The sequence below is a fragment of the Heterodontus francisci genome, chromosome 33, assembly GCF_036365525.1.
Source record: "Heterodontus francisci isolate sHetFra1 chromosome 33, sHetFra1.hap1, whole genome shotgun sequence".
NCBI classification, from domain to species: Eukaryota; Metazoa; Chordata; class Chondrichthyes; order Heterodontiformes; family Heterodontidae; genus Heterodontus; species Heterodontus francisci.
The window spans coordinates 27,359,137-27,374,802 of NC_090403.1; the positions used below are offsets into that span (position 1 = coordinate 27,359,137).

At 42.4% G+C, this 15,666-nt stretch overlaps 1 protein-coding gene across 4 annotated transcripts in view; it reads right to left on the bottom strand.

The window, feature by feature from the left end:
* Window positions 1–15,666, bottom strand: part of fam171a2a (family with sequence similarity 171 member A2a) — a 305,765-nt gene that overhangs the window by 127,963 nt on the left and 162,136 nt on the right. For all 4 annotated transcript variants that reach the window (XM_068013227.1, XM_068013226.1, XM_068013231.1 and 1 more), the window contains one exon: window positions 6,062–6,154. In XM_068013227.1, coding sequence (XP_067869328.1) covers window positions 6,062–6,154 — 93 coding nt within the window. The remainder of the gene's footprint in view (window positions 1–6,061; window positions 6,155–15,666) is intronic.

Genomic DNA, 15,666 nt, shown 5'->3' on the forward strand with positions numbered 1-15,666 from the left:
TTATGATTGAAGGAAGGTCATTGGTGAAGCAGCTGAAGATGGTTGGGCCTAGGACACTACCCTGAGGAAATCCTGCAGTGATGTCCTGATTGACCTCCAACAACCACAACCATCTTCCTTTCCGCTAGGTATGACTCCAGCCAGCGGAGGGATTTCCCTCTGATTCCCATTGACCTCAGGTTTTCTAGGGCTCCTTGATGCCATACTCAGTCAAATGGTGCCTTGATTTCAAGGGCAGTCACTCTCACCTATGCCTCTTACAATATCTTACATTGATGCATTCCTGTCAGTCTGCTAGCATGGCAAACTGCTGTGTTCTTATTCCCCAAGCTTCTCCCTGTTTCTCTCCTATTATGCTAAAGAAGATGATTCACAAAAGGGTAAGGTTTCACAAGGTTGGTATAAATGAGCAGCTTAGATGACGAAAGGAGTTGGTAGAGTAGAGAGAGAGAAAGGATTTCGTCTGATAGGGGAGTCCAGAATAAGGAGCCACAATATTCAAATTAGAACGAGGCAGTTCAAAGTGATATCAAGAAGCACGTCTTCACACAAAAGGTAGTGGAAATTTGAACTCTTTCGCCCAAAAGGGATTGGTCCATTGAAAATTTCATAACTGAGATTGGCAGATTTTTGCAAGGCAAGAGTGTTAAAGGTTACAGAGCCAAGGCAGGTAGATGGAGTTGAGATACAGATCAGCTATGATCGAACTGAATGGCAGATCAGGCTTACGAGATTGAATAGCCTACTCCAGTTATTGTGTTCCTATCCTTCTTCATGCAAGAGGTTATATTTCCAGTGTGAATCTTCACAGGCTATTAGATCATTGAGAGCTTTGTAGCTGAGCTGCATCAGTCCTAACATACTTTTCACACACACACACATCGCTGGGATCCCTGACTACTTTCTTGCCTCCCCAACCTGGGCACACTGAGGTTAACTGTAGATGCCAACCATCTCCAATGCTTGATACCAGATAGTACAACATAAACTGTGGTCAAAACAATGTCTCTTCATAGCCATAGGGTCAGTCCAGCATTGTGTACTTTAATAGGCTACAAGTGAAGGAAAGCTTGCCAGCAAAAAACTGCTCTCTTTGATGCTGACGAGGTCGGCAACCTAGTTTGGGCATGAATCCATCCTGCAGTAAAAGTACAAGCTCCATTAATGGGAGGTTGATAACTTAGTCCATTCAGTCCCCCACATCCCTCATACCCAAGTGCAAACGTGGAAAAGTGTGCCGGGACCAGGAACAACTTAAGATGAATGATCGCCTCAACGTTGCACACATTTCTTGTGGTGCAAATCTAAACTGGCAACTACCATTCTGTGTGGACGCAGCCATTTGAAATATTGTACGCAACCTTTGTCCTTCATTTTGCTAAAGCTGGACGGTACACATTTTTTGCAAACAGAGGCTGATGTATTCTATCGACAGCAATTGCCTTATGCTGCATATGCCCCCTGCGTAAGTCTGGAAAGAGCCAGAAACACAAAAATTGAGGACTGTAGTCTCAATAATGGCCATTGGCAGTTCAAGGTAGTCTACAGGTCATTGGTAGGAATTGGAAGCTTTTCCTGGGACTGTCGATGCAACAACAATCACATGCCACATTCACTTGTGAATGGTGGTGGACAATAAAACAACTAACAGGAGGAGGCGGCTCCACAAATATCCCCATCCTCAATGATGGGGCAGCTCAGCACATCAGCCCAATTAGTGGCTGATTCTAGAAAACTGAAGTTCAAAACCAGGAAACTTGGAGCGATACATTACAAACAACAGCATTCATTTAATTATTTCTGATTCCTGATGGAAGGGAGGAATTTGTTGGTTGCAGACTGTTTAACAAGGTGGCTTTGTGCATAGAGAATTATCCCTGGCAGATATTGGAAAGATGGATGTTTAGAACATGGAAAATAGAGGATTCACTGTGTTAAAAAAAAAATCACATTGGAATCTTGAAGCAGTTATTATATTAAAAAGATTGAACATTAAAACTTATTTCCCCCTCCTTTGAAAGTAACCAAGTGGTATTTAGAAAAAGGGTGATTTTACCCCCATCTTCTATTAAGTACCACTTGCTTGCTATAGTATGGCACCACAGTAGGCAAGGTACCCATCCTCTTTTGGGCTTTTAGCCCAAAATTCCCTCTCACTCAAGTCTTCTTGGTTCTCAACAGAGCCCTCAGAAATGCAGCAAGTCATTTTGCAGCTGGGGAAAAGAATATTTGCATTACTACATGTGTGATAACCAGGCAGAATGGCACCGTTATTAATTGTGGTAAAGATCCCATTCCACACCTCCAATCTCACTCTGCCAAATTAAATGTTTGAAGGCTGCTGGAGGAAAGGAGAACATCTAACAATTGATCAGGAATAAGTGCTTCTAAAGCTTCTCTTAGGGATGTGATACTCCCATTTCCACATCTGGGAAACATGTTCTACTTGGCGCCTTAGTAAAAAGAGTCTTTTCCAGCACCAAAGTACTTTCAGAACCATGCCTGCAGCAAAGGGTCATTTATTCCAGCACAGATCCCATTAGTAATACATGGGTGTGTGGCTGCTTCATAAGAGGGGTCAGGTCAGTTCTTTGCATCAGGCTGACCAATTTTCATCTCATGTACCAGATAGAAATTATTTTGGCTTCCACAATGGGGTAACCAATTTTCTCCATGCTCTACAGACTAGAAAGGTCCCTTCAAATTTTAGTCTGAGTTTAACAATTCCAGTCATAACACTAGATAGTGGGGGAGACGTAGTGGTAATATCACTGAACATGTAATCTAGAGGCCAAAGCTAATGCCCTGGGGACATGGGTTCAAATCCCACCATGGCAACTGGTGGAATTTAAATTCAGTTAATTAATTCCAATCTGGAATTGAAAGCTAGTCTCAGTAATGGCACCATGAAACGGTCATCGATTGTCGTAAAAACCCATCTGGTTCACTAATGTCCTTTAGGGAAGGAAATCTGCTGTCCTTACCTGGTCTGGCCTACATGTGACTCATGAACTATGTGGTTGACTCTTAACTGCCCTCTGAAATGGTCTGGCAAACCACTCAGTTATTAAGGGCAATTAGGGATGGGCAGCAAATGCTGGCCTTGCCAGAGACGCCCACATCCCATGACAGAACAAAAAAAGGGGAGATGTAAATCAGTTTCAGCATACCCGAGTTAGGGAGAGGAAACTTGGCAGGATTCTCACATCTGATCACTAAATACAAGACAAGTTTGTGCATGTGGATATTGAATAAGGAGGCTTGGACTCTTGATGCTCCCTATTGTGTTACCTGCTGATACTCATCGACAAGGCTCATGTGTGAATAATGGACACCAGGGCAAGGCAACTGAAGATATTCAGTACAGATACAATCACACACCAGAAAGGAAGCAGTACCTTCAGTGAAGCTGGGAAGGAAGAAAATTGATGAGAAAGAAAGGACTTACTATTGTACTGCCAACTGTGATTGATGAGAATATGGGGCCAATTTACAAATCCTAACATAAGTGCTCACTCTGTGCTGCAAGACCTGCTCATCAATTACATTTAAAGGAGCTACCATCACATCTTGGGGCTGACATACAAAGCCTGACTTTGGGGGTTGGGGCAAATCTCAGAAGCAAGAAGCCCATAGAGCATTGCATCTCAAATTTAAAGGAATTTAGTTACCAACAACAACTTGTATTTATACAGTACCATTAATGTAATAAAACATCTCAAAGCACTTCACAGGCGCGTAACAAAGCAAAATTTGACATCGGACTACATAAGCATAGTAGAGCAGATGACCAAAACCTCGATCAAAGAGGCAGATTTGAAGGAGCGTCTTAAAGGACGAAAGGGAGGTAGAGCGGCAGAGAGGTTTAGGGAGGGTATTCCAGAGCTTAGGGCCTCGGCTGCTGAAGACCTGGTCACCAATGGAGCGATTAAAGTCAGGGATGCTCATGACACCAAAATTCAAATAGTGTAGATATCTCAGAACGTTATGCAGCTGAAGGAGATTACAGAATAAGGGAAGGGTGATTTGAGGGATTTGTAAACAAGGATGAGGATTTTAAAATCAAGGCCTTACTTAACTAGGAGCCAATGCAGGTCAGCGAGCACAGAGGTGACGGGTGAAGGGGACTTGATGTGAGTTAGGACATGCGTAGCAGAGTTTTGGATGACCTCAAGTTTACTAAGGGTAGAATGTGGGGGCCCAGCCAGGAGTGTATTGGAATAGTCTAGAGGTAACAAAGGCATGGATGAGGGTTTCAGCAGCAGATGAGGCAGGAGCAGAGTCGGGCGATGTTACGAAGGTGGAAATAGGTGGTCTTAGTGATGGTGTGGATGTGTAGTTGGTAGCTCCACGTAGGGTTAAATACGACACCGTGATTGTGAAGAGTCCATTTTGGCCTTCGATAGTTGCCAGGTAGCTCGGGAACAAAGTTGGTGGCAGGGACAGAAAACAATGGCTATGATCTTCCCAATATTTAATTGGAAGAAATTTCCAGTACTGGATGTCGGACAAATAGTTTGACAATTGAGAGACAGTGGAGGGGCTGGGAGAGATGTTGGTGAGGTGGAGTTGGGTGTTGTCAGCGTATATGAGGACAGCAAAGTAGACAGCATGTAGATGCCAAAGATAAGCAGTTACATATGGGTGCAAACATTATTAGAGGTTTTTAACGGTTAAGAATAAATGTGAAAGATTTTTCGCCTCTGCAAAGGTTCCCATGGAAGGAGGGAGGTAATATGTAACTCTGAGAGGATAAAAAACTCAATGTGTAGCCAACCTTGTCCCTCTTGGAAGGCTAATATGAGAGTGCACAGTGCACTGCCCGGATTGATACTCCAGTATATCCTCCCCAGAAGATAAGAGTGTGTTATGTCTGGCAGGGAGTGGTATTTAGACGCAACGTGGTTTATACTGCTTGCAGGACCTGGGAACAGATGCAGGAGAAGTCAGCTTATTTTTAAAAAAACTGGCAAAGTAAGACTACCCACTAATGCCATGTATCAAATAGGTGGCTCAAGATTCCATGCCACCAAGTGTTGCCTGCCTACCTTTTCCACATTTACTGCTCATCTATGCCAAACCTGTAACATCCTTACATCTTTTTCTTGGCATACCCATACCTCAGAATGTTACAGAGTGAAGTATACAATTAATAGCTTTACTACACTCTTACCTTTCAAATAAAAATCAGCCCCAATGTCTCTGGAGGACAAACTAGACAGGTTGAATGCTGTCCCTTGTATCTTCTTATCCTTGTGATTATGGATTGTGATTGGATTTAGTAGTTGCTCTCTCAGGAATTCTTCAACACAGATGTGTCACATTGATGTATTTTCCTCATTTGAAAATGTTGTACCAGCACAACACTGAGAGACTCAGCGGTGAAGAGGAAATCATGAAGGGCAGCATTGCTCCCCAGGCTGTCACATCTGGGTTATCAGATGAGCATCATATGAAATGACGATATGATGAACTTTGATTGTGTTGCTATTCTGCTGTAACTATTTACCCCACCTCTAGACACATGATCACCCCCTCTTGTCTTGTACAGTCATCCCTTCTATCATTTAATCACCCCTGCTCTCCGCCTTATCACAGATCTTTCCCTGCCACCTTTCCCCTGACTCTGCACTCGTGTAAAAGCTATTCATCACTATTATCTGCAGTATTTTGCTTCTGTTCATGTCTAACATCTTCTAGTTCTGATGAAAGATCATTGATCTGAAACGTTAACTCTGTTTCTCTCTCCACACATGCTGCTTAACCTTCTAATGGTTTCCAGCACTTTTCTGCTTTTATTTCAGGTAACGATACCATCAGATAACGGTCCTCACTAATGTTTCCAAGGAAATGTGGCCAAATCCAAATGAACATGTACATGGTTTGAGTAGAGAATTCCATTGTCCCATTCCCATCAGCTGAATAAAAATTCACATTCAAGAATAGCATTTGCTTGCAAATTATCCATGCCTTCAGTCAGATTCCCCAAGATTACAAAATGCTTTGCTACGGTGGAGCGAAAGTTCAACTCTATACAAAGTACATTTTTTCCCTCACTTACCAGGTGATCCCAATAAGATTTGCACCACATCGTCATACAGCATCAGGGTAGCTGGGCGTTCTGGAAGGAGATAAAGGCTCACTGATGTAAACACTGCAAAGAAACAAGAAGAATATAGAGATTTAGATCCACTGTTCCATTTATAAACAAATTATTACATCTGAACACATAATATAGAGTACTTTCTGTGTGTGATCCCTCACTACCTAGGATAATCAAAAATGTTCCCAAATCATCCACATTACATTAATACCCCGTAGTAAAGTTAGAAGATTTCTTCACTAGTTGTTGCAAACTAACTTCTAGAGAGGGCACGGACGAGATTTAGAAGGATGTTGCCGGGAATGGAGAATTTTAACTATGAGGACAGATTCGATAGGATGAGGTTGTTGACTTTGGAGGAGGCTGAAGGAAGATTTCATTGAGATGTACAAAATAATGAGGGGTCTAGATACAGTGGCTAGGAAGGACCTATTTCCATTAGCAGAGATGCCAACAACCAGAGCATAAATTTAAAGTAATTGGTAGAAGGATTAGAGGAGAGTTGAGGAGTAATTTTTTTCACCCAGAAGGTGGTGGGCATCTGGAACTCACTACGTGAAAGGGTGGTAGAGGCAGAAACCCTCATAACATTAAAATAAACACTTGGATATGCACTTGTGATGCTGTAACCTTCAGGGCTATGGACCAATAGCTGGAAGGTGGAATTAGACTGGATAAGCCGAATGGCCTCCTTCTGTGCTGTAAAGCTTTCTATATTTCTAAATTACATTTATCTAGCACCTTTTACATCCTCAGGAGGTCCAAAAGTGCTTCCAGTCAATTATTTTATTTTTGAAATGTTGTTCTGGAGGGAAATGCAACATTTGTGGAAAACAAGTTAGATATATGACCTGTTAATGTGAATTTGGTGATATTGGCTGAGTGTGGAATATAGGCCAGATATTGAGCGCTATCTCTGCTCTGTCTTGAGTAGTGTCCTGAGATCTTTGTTAGCAGTTAAATATTCTTAATTTTCAGGCTTCAAAACCATGGTGAATATTTTTTTGGTTTTCTGCCATCTATGATGACCTGCCACATCTGCTTTTGCTCCAAGTTTCTCAGTTGATTTGTCCCCCATTGTCACACACCCTGGACCTCATACCTCCTGTGTCTGAGACTTTGGTGTGAGAAGCCTGATGCTTTTGACCCGATACCAGGAGGTCTACTGCGGGCCATTCACCCACCTAATTTTCTCTTCTGGGTTACGAAGACACCTGGAGTTGCCAATTGCTGTCTTTCTGTTGAACAGCAGCTGAGATAAGGAACTCAATGGGAAGAGGTACAAAGAATGGATTCCATTTACTGAGTACCAAAGACATCAGTCCAAACTTTTCTCTGTTTACTCAAAGCCAAGCCATGCCACCATATCCACAATTACACGTTGCATGTAAGCTGCACCAAGTAACTTGACAATAGGGTGTGCTTACATAATGACTACACTTAAGCAATTCATGTGGGGTGCTTTGAGACATGCTAAGGTGCTACATAAATATGAGTTCTTTCTTTCCTCAACGTAGCATGAATAACTTCAGAAATGCTAATTTATTATTTTTTAAATCTAATTAACTTAGCACACTTATTATGGAAAAGGTGATAGTGGGAACACTATATTTTCTTGAACAGCAGAACAAAAGGACATTATTCCATTTGCCAGATTTCATTGCTGAGAGAGCAGGAAGAGAAGTGTTGTTTTATGGTGACCAATGGAGGAGTCAGGAGATGGAATCAGCTGTATATGGGAACATAGGAACAGCAGTAGACCATTTAGCTCCTCGAGCATGTTCCACCACTCAATGAGATCATGGCTGATCTGCGACCTAACTCCATATAATCGCCTTTGCCCCATATCCCTTAACACCTTTGGTTGTCAAAAATCAATCGCAGATTTAAAATTTACAGTTGATCTCGCATCATTGCCATTTGCAGAAGAGAGTTCCAAACTTCTATCATGTTTTGCGTGTAGAATTGTTTCCTAATTTCACTCTTGAAAGGTTTGGCTCCAATTTCTAGACTATGCTCCCTAGCCCTAGACTCCCCAACCAGCAGAAATAGTTTAATTTCTATCTACCCTACCAGTTCCCCTTAATATTTTGGAAACTTCGATCAAATTACCTTTTAACCTTCTAATTTCCAGGGAATGCAACCCTAGTTTGTGTAATGGAGTGGCTGAACAGGGAAATAAAAGGCTGATTCATTTGGCAAGTTCTGAAACATGCTATGCGCATGTAAACACCATCAGGGTGCTCGATGCAAGCTACATGACACCTGCTGATCTTTGGACCTGAATTTGCTTCCAGTTGATGAGTGGTCCAGACCCAAATTCACACATTATAAACAGAAAGACTGCGGAATAACATAGTACTGAAACAAGGAGATCTGTAATATTCTATTAAACCAGCTTTGTTTTATGGACTATGTTGTGTCTATTAATTACCCTCAGGTGAGAACTCATTGTAAACAAAGTTTCATCACTGGGACATCAGGTGTAAACATCTTGTTACAATAGTCCCTGATTAAGCATGTTGCTCAAGTTCAGACCAATAGAAATTTGGAAAAAATAAATTGCATTATTCTCTGGTATCTAAAGATACCCTTACTGAAGGTCTGATGTCCAGTTATAATCTACACTATTGTGGATCCAATAGATATTAATGCTCCCATTCATTCAAGGTCTCCATCAATAGCCAGCAACTCTCAGTTTTACTCAAGATATTTATCTCATGTTCAGCACCAACAACCACTTCAATAAGCAATCTCTCACTCGCAATGACGTTAGACAATATCTGGTGATCTGAAAAGCCCAGGGGCTAGGTTTTTCCTCTAGAATCGGGAACTCGACTTCAGGAAAATTTCTGGGGCCTGACCTCGCACCATGTTGGAAGTAGACCCCCAAGATATTTTGTGCCTGGCCAATTATTGGCCAGAGGGCACACTCACCGTCCAATTAAGGATGGCGGGTGGGCACCAGAGGCTGGAGGGCCAATAGGAGGTCCTCTAGCAATGACACATTGGCAGCCCTACCATCCTAGGTCGGAGCGGCCGATATGTGTAGGAGAGAGAAAGAGAGCCTCCATCTTGAGGTGCCCTCTGAACACTTTTTAAAAATATACAAAACAAGAGGCCACAGCTGCCAGGCCATCCTCGTGGAAGAGGAACCCCTCCAAAGGGCGGCCTCTGGCCGCAGTTGTAACCATCGTGGTATGGCGACTGTGGGGAGGTTTAAAAAGCCCATTGGAGCTCTGACCACACATTGGAGCTCTGCCAGTGCGGGAGAGGGGCCTTAACGGAACTTTTAATTACCTCCATTGGCCACCTGCTGCTTGTGGGCAGGTAGCCATTCTGCCCTGACCCAGCCTTTTCAAAACTGGCGGTGGGAGGTGGGGGGTATGTGGGGGTGGTGGGTTGTGGAACTATGCTGGTAAACCAGCATGCCGACCAGCAACAGGAAATTCCAGTCCCACACCACCTTGGGCTTCGAAAATCCGGCCCCAGATGTCAAACAGAAACCCACATACTGCATTTAGTTTACTGGATACGTCTCAAGCCCCTTTGTGGCTTGCTGGAATTTGAAAAGTAATAGACTTTTGCTTGGGCTGCAATCTATAGAACAGCAATGTACAGAATACAGAAGATGACAGGAAGTAATTAACAGGCACAATGCTTTGCTAATTCTCTTAGTAGTCCTGGGCCTAAGATAATGACCCTCAACAATAACTTTGTGAGAGTCTTTGCCTGCTCCCTCACTGAGCCTTCTTTTTTCAACAATAAATGATGAACTGCAATAAGTCTGTCCCAGAAATACTTTTCATCCCCTTTGATGTTCAACAAAGGAAATGAAATATATATCTCTTGCAATATATCAGGCTATCAAACATCTTTCGGACTAAAACACATGGGATGCTTGTTGGCCAGGAGTATTCATCTTCACCTATATTTTGCAAAAATGCCAAAATCAGGGTTGAGCTAGACATTGGTACAAGTTCAGCTACTGCAGTGTTCGGATGGTGTGGTGCATCAAATCTGCAATGGCAGTCCTTCGCCATAAATTGGATAGGCTGCTGACACATGAAAAGCTTTCAGAGAGAGATTGGCCTGTAGCACACTTGGGATGCGAAATCCGGCAAGGCAGCAGTTCCAATACAGTTCACCATAGGGAGTTGTGGGGATGGCAGAAAAGTGGACTATTTGTTCATGATGCTACGGAGAGAAAAGTGCTTTTTAATGCTGAGCTGTTAGTACTTCCACAAGAGGTGCACAAAAAAAGGACGCTTGCTAATAAAAGCACAGGCGCAAACTACATGGAAAGAGCTCACTGACAGAGCAAATGCAGACATCTAGGACCCTGGTACCTCACTGCAGATGAGGAAGAATTTTGTTTGTAGAAGGAGTAAGGCAGACACGTGAGGCCCGTCATAGCAAAAGCCTAAGATGGGAACGGCTACTCCACAGGGCATACCACTTAAAACACTGCACACAAAAACTGGCCCTTTTGCACACATGTTTTCTAAACTGGTCAGCACACATGTCCTGCAGGTGCAGAAAGAGGTCAGGGCAACTACTGAGGACCAGTAAACAGATGCTTAGACTCACAGTGCTTTAATACTCAATACTTCAGCAGGCATGGATACCAAGGTTAGCCCAGATCTCCCAAGAACCATTTCTACAATGTTTCTTCTTCAAAAATTGTACTTTGCATTAACTGCAGCATAATTAAGGCGTAGCAGTGTTTCTCGGATAGCCGTTCATGTACATTATACTGATTCTATGGTCAAGCATCATGCAAATATCAATTAATTACAAAACCGTTTCATATTGTGTAGATTGTTGGGTTGTTACAATAATCCCTGATGAGTTCTATCTACAATGCCCTGCACTCAGGGGAACTCTGTCACCCGATGAAAGCTCTATGCCTTATATAGCTGATGGCTCCTTTCCAGAGAATGTGATTAAGTTCCCTTCCTTGCAAGCAATAATATTTGATATCGCTTGCAAAGGAATGTGCCATGCAGTGGCCTGATATGGCCAAAGTGTCCTGTGGTGCCTAGGAAGGATTCTTTGTAATGAAGTTTCATGCTGTAGTAATGTTCACTTCGACAGCAAGATCCTTCCCTGTTCCAGATAGCTGCCTGTCATTGTGTGGTAGATGGTAAGAGACAACAAAGACATGTATCCTTGGTCATGACAGGTACATGTGGAAGGGCCTATAAATGCAGGTTCCAGAATTGGAAGACTGTAAATAAAATATCTTAGGTGTTGTTGTGCCTTCAGAAACTGGTCATCTTCAACTTCTAACAAAACATAATTGCAAATGCAAAAAAACTACACACCTTTAACAGCAACTCAAATAATAATCTTCCTTTAAGAAACCTATTTCAATGGGCCAGGATTTCCCTAGTGTCCATTCAACATAAGGTGAGCTGTGCATTGTGCATGATGCCCCACCTGAGATCATGAAATTCAGCATGGGACCTCATTTTAATATGTATTCCATGTTAGTGAGCCTTGTATTTGCCTCAACCTGCCCCTAAAAATTGTGCCTCGCAGAACAAAAGGCCCAGTGACCTGGCCACATGAGGTCACATGGTCATTTTTATGCAGTGTCCACCACCAGCGAGGCCCCATGCTGCCAGAAGAACCTCAAAGTTTATCCTCTTATACCCTTTGAAGTTGAAAGCTGGTGCATCACAGTGAGCTTCCTTTTCAATACACTGGTAGTTATTAATAACGTAAACAGGAAATATTTCTAAAAGCAACTATTTAAAATCACAGCTCACCTAATAGCTACTACATACAAGTCCTTTTAACGCCTACTAGTAAAATCTCATATGATTCAAAAGCACTCCACAAAACAAGCATTTAGATAAACATGGTTACATTAAAATGAGGACATTTGTAGTTTTCTGATTCACAACTGACAGTTCATCTTTGGCAGACTCCCAGTGCTGTTTTATTTTAAGCCTAACTGTTTTTTCAATTAAAAAAAAATGGTCTATGCCTATTTCCTACACAAAGATATTGGGTTAGATTTTCAACTTATTCAATTTATTAGAATTAGAACATTACAGCGCAGTACAGGCCCTTCGGCCCTCGATGTTGCGCCGACCTGTGAAACCATCTGACCTACACTATTCCATTTTCATCCATATGTCCAACAAATTTCTCTGCAGCACCTGTGGAAGAGCCTGTTACTCCAGAATTGGCCTTTATAGCCACTCCAGGCGCTGCTTCACAAACCATTGACCACCTCCAGGCGCGTATCCATTGTCTCTCGAGATAAGGAGGCCCAAAAGAACTTAAATGCCCTTAAAGTTGGCGAGTCTACTACTGTTGCAGGCAGGGCGTTCCACGCCCCTACTACTCTCTGCGTAAAGAAACTACCTCTAACATCTGTCCTATATCTATCACCCCTCAACTTAAAGCTATGTCCCCTCGTGTTTGCCATCACCATCCGAGGAAAAAGACTCTCACTATCCACCCTAACTAACCCACTGATTATCTTATATGTCTCTATTAAGTCACCTCTCCTCCTCCTTCTCTCCAACGAAAACAACCTCAAGTCCCTCAGCCTTTCCTCGTAAGACCTTCCCTCCATACCAGGCAACATCCTAGTAAATCTCCTCTGCACTCTTTCCAAAGCTTCCACATCCTTCCTCTAATGCAGTGACCAGAACTGCACGCAATACTCCAGGTGCGGTCTCACCAGAGTTTTGTACAGCTGCAGCATGACCTCGTGGCTCCGAAACTCGATCCCCCGACTAATAAAAGCTAACACACCATATGCCTTCTTAACAGCCCTATTAACCTGGGTAGCAACTTTCAGGGATTTATGTACCTGGACACCAAGATCTCTCTGTTCATCTACACTACCAAGAATCTTCCCATTAGCCCAGTACTCTGCATTCCTGTTACTCCTTCCAAAGTGAATCACCTCACACTTTTCCGCATTAAACTCCATTTGCCATCTCTCAGCCCAGCTCTGCAGCCTATCTATGTCCCTCTGTACCCTACAACATCCTTCGGCACTATCCACAACTCCACCGACCTTAGTGTCATCCGCAAATTTACTAACCCACCCTTCTACACCCTCTTCCAGGTCATTTATAAAAATGACAAACAGCAGTGGCCCCAAAACAGATCCTTGCGGTACACCACTAGTAACTAAACTCCAGGATGAACATTTGCCATCAACCACCACCCTCTGTCTTCTTTCAGCTAGCCAATTTCTGATCCAAAGCTCTAAATCACCTTCAACCCCATACTTCCGTATTTTCTGCAATAGCCTACCGTGGGGAACCTTATCAAATGCCTTACTGAAATCCATATACACCACATCCACTGCTTTACCCTCATCCACCTGTTTGGTCACCTTCTCGAAAAACTCAATAAGGTTTGTGAGGCACGACCTACCCTTCACAAAACCGTGCTGACTATCGCTAATGAACTTATTCTTTTCAAGATGATTATAAATCCTGTCTCTTATAACCTTTTCCAACATTTTACCCACAATCGAAGTAAGGCTCACAGGTCTATAATTACCAGGGCTGTCTCTACTCCCCTTCTTGAACAAGGGGACAACATTTGCTATCCTCCAGTCTTCCGGCACTATTCCTGTCAACAATGACGACATAAAGATCAAGGACAAAGGCTCTGCAATCTCCTCCCTAGCTTCCCAGAGAATCCTAGGATAAATCCCATCTGGCCCAGGGGACTTATCTATTTTCACACTTTCCAAAATTGCTAACACCTCCTCCTTGTGAACCTCAATCCCATCTAGCCTAGTAGTCTGAATCTCAGTATTCTCCTCGACAACATTTTCTTTCTCTACTGTAAATACTGACGAAAAATATTCATTTACCACTTCCCCTATCTCCTCTGATTCCACACACAACTTCCCACTACTATTCTTGATTGGCCCTAATCTAACTCTAGTCATTCTTTTATTCCTGATATACCTATAGAAAGCCTTAGAGTTTTCCCTGATCCTATCCGCCAATGACTTCTCGTGTCCTCTCCTTGCTCTTCTTAGCTCTCCCTTTAGATCCTTCCTGGCTAGCTTGTAACTCTCAAGCGCCCTAACTGAGCCTTCACGTCTCATCCTAACATAAGCCTTCTTCTTCCTCTTGACAAGCGCTTCAACTTCTTTAGTAAACCACGGCTCCCTCGCTCGACAACTTCCTCCCTGCCTGACAGGTACATACTTATCAATTTATGTCAATGGAAAGGAAAGTTGGGCAGTTTCTGAAACAGCCAGCTAATCCACAAGGCCACATTTAGACCTGGGTGTAAATTAGTGTTGTTATGGGTTGCCAATTTTTGTTGCATGCATTCCTGGACATATCACCATTTGACCTCCTGGCCCACGCTCAAGTCATTGGTCATGCAACATGTCCATCCTCACATCATACTGCCTTCCCATGCTAATTGTATTATTCTTGACTGTCAGTCAGAACAACTATTTTCAATATTTTTATAACTAATAAATGAAAGTGCACAAAGAAAATAAAAAGTTTTTTTGCTAAATAGCCCTATGATTTTTCTCCTGGGTTGCTGGCAGCAGTGTTCTGCAGATTAAGTTGAGAATCTACCTCACTGTTCCATTGTGATCAAAACTCTAGATTTGAGACGCCTATAATGGTGAAAGGTGCAGTGAATGGCTCACTCCTGTGACAACTCAAAAACACTTAGGAATGCGCAGTAAACATTTCATGGAAATGTCAATAAAAATATAAGCAGTTTAAAAAATATTTGAAGTTTCATCATTGTTAACATGTGTTAAGTTTAAAAGATAAGCAAGGAGACAACTGTTCTTTTTGATACAGAGGTTAAATATTTCATTTTGGTTAGTATAGCATGGGAGCTATCTATAAAGCCCAAGTCTGTCCGAGACTTGAATACTCCAGTATTTTGGGAGGTTCTTTCAACATCTTCCTCATACTCCTGGATAAAATGAGAGAAAAAGACCTTGATTGCCTAGTTTAGCACCTGGGTGCACGTTGGAAGCATTTATGGGGAAATTCTACACTCTCGACCATAATTTTTCAACATTAAAATTAAAGCTTCTTATCCCTTTCTCAAGTTCAGCATATGGGGTCTCTCCTAATCACCACCTTCCCTGTCTCTCCCTATTTCAACAATACATATAATATCATTGCTCCTCTATTTTCATCCTGAACTCCAAATACACCACCCACCTGTCCATTCTCCCCACCCCCACATCCAAGTTGAAATCAAGTTCATCGCAATGTCTCCTACTTGAACTCATTCTGTCTCAAGTCCTTAAGACTGGAATTCCTTACCTTCCCCATACAATGTGCAGGCTTTAAAATTTGCCACCTAGTACTATGTGTTGATTTATTTCTTCTTCTGTCCTTCTCTTTGAACTTTGACAGTATTCTACATTATGGGCCTTGACCTTTCACATCCGTTTCTGAAAGCAGAATCTCGTTACCAGGTGTAAAACAAATTTGCCGATCCTGGTGTTTGTGTCTGACCCCTCACGATAAAGCAAATGATGCAATACCTATGTGCTAGTTCTATTCTAAAAATGTGTTATAACTGTTGCA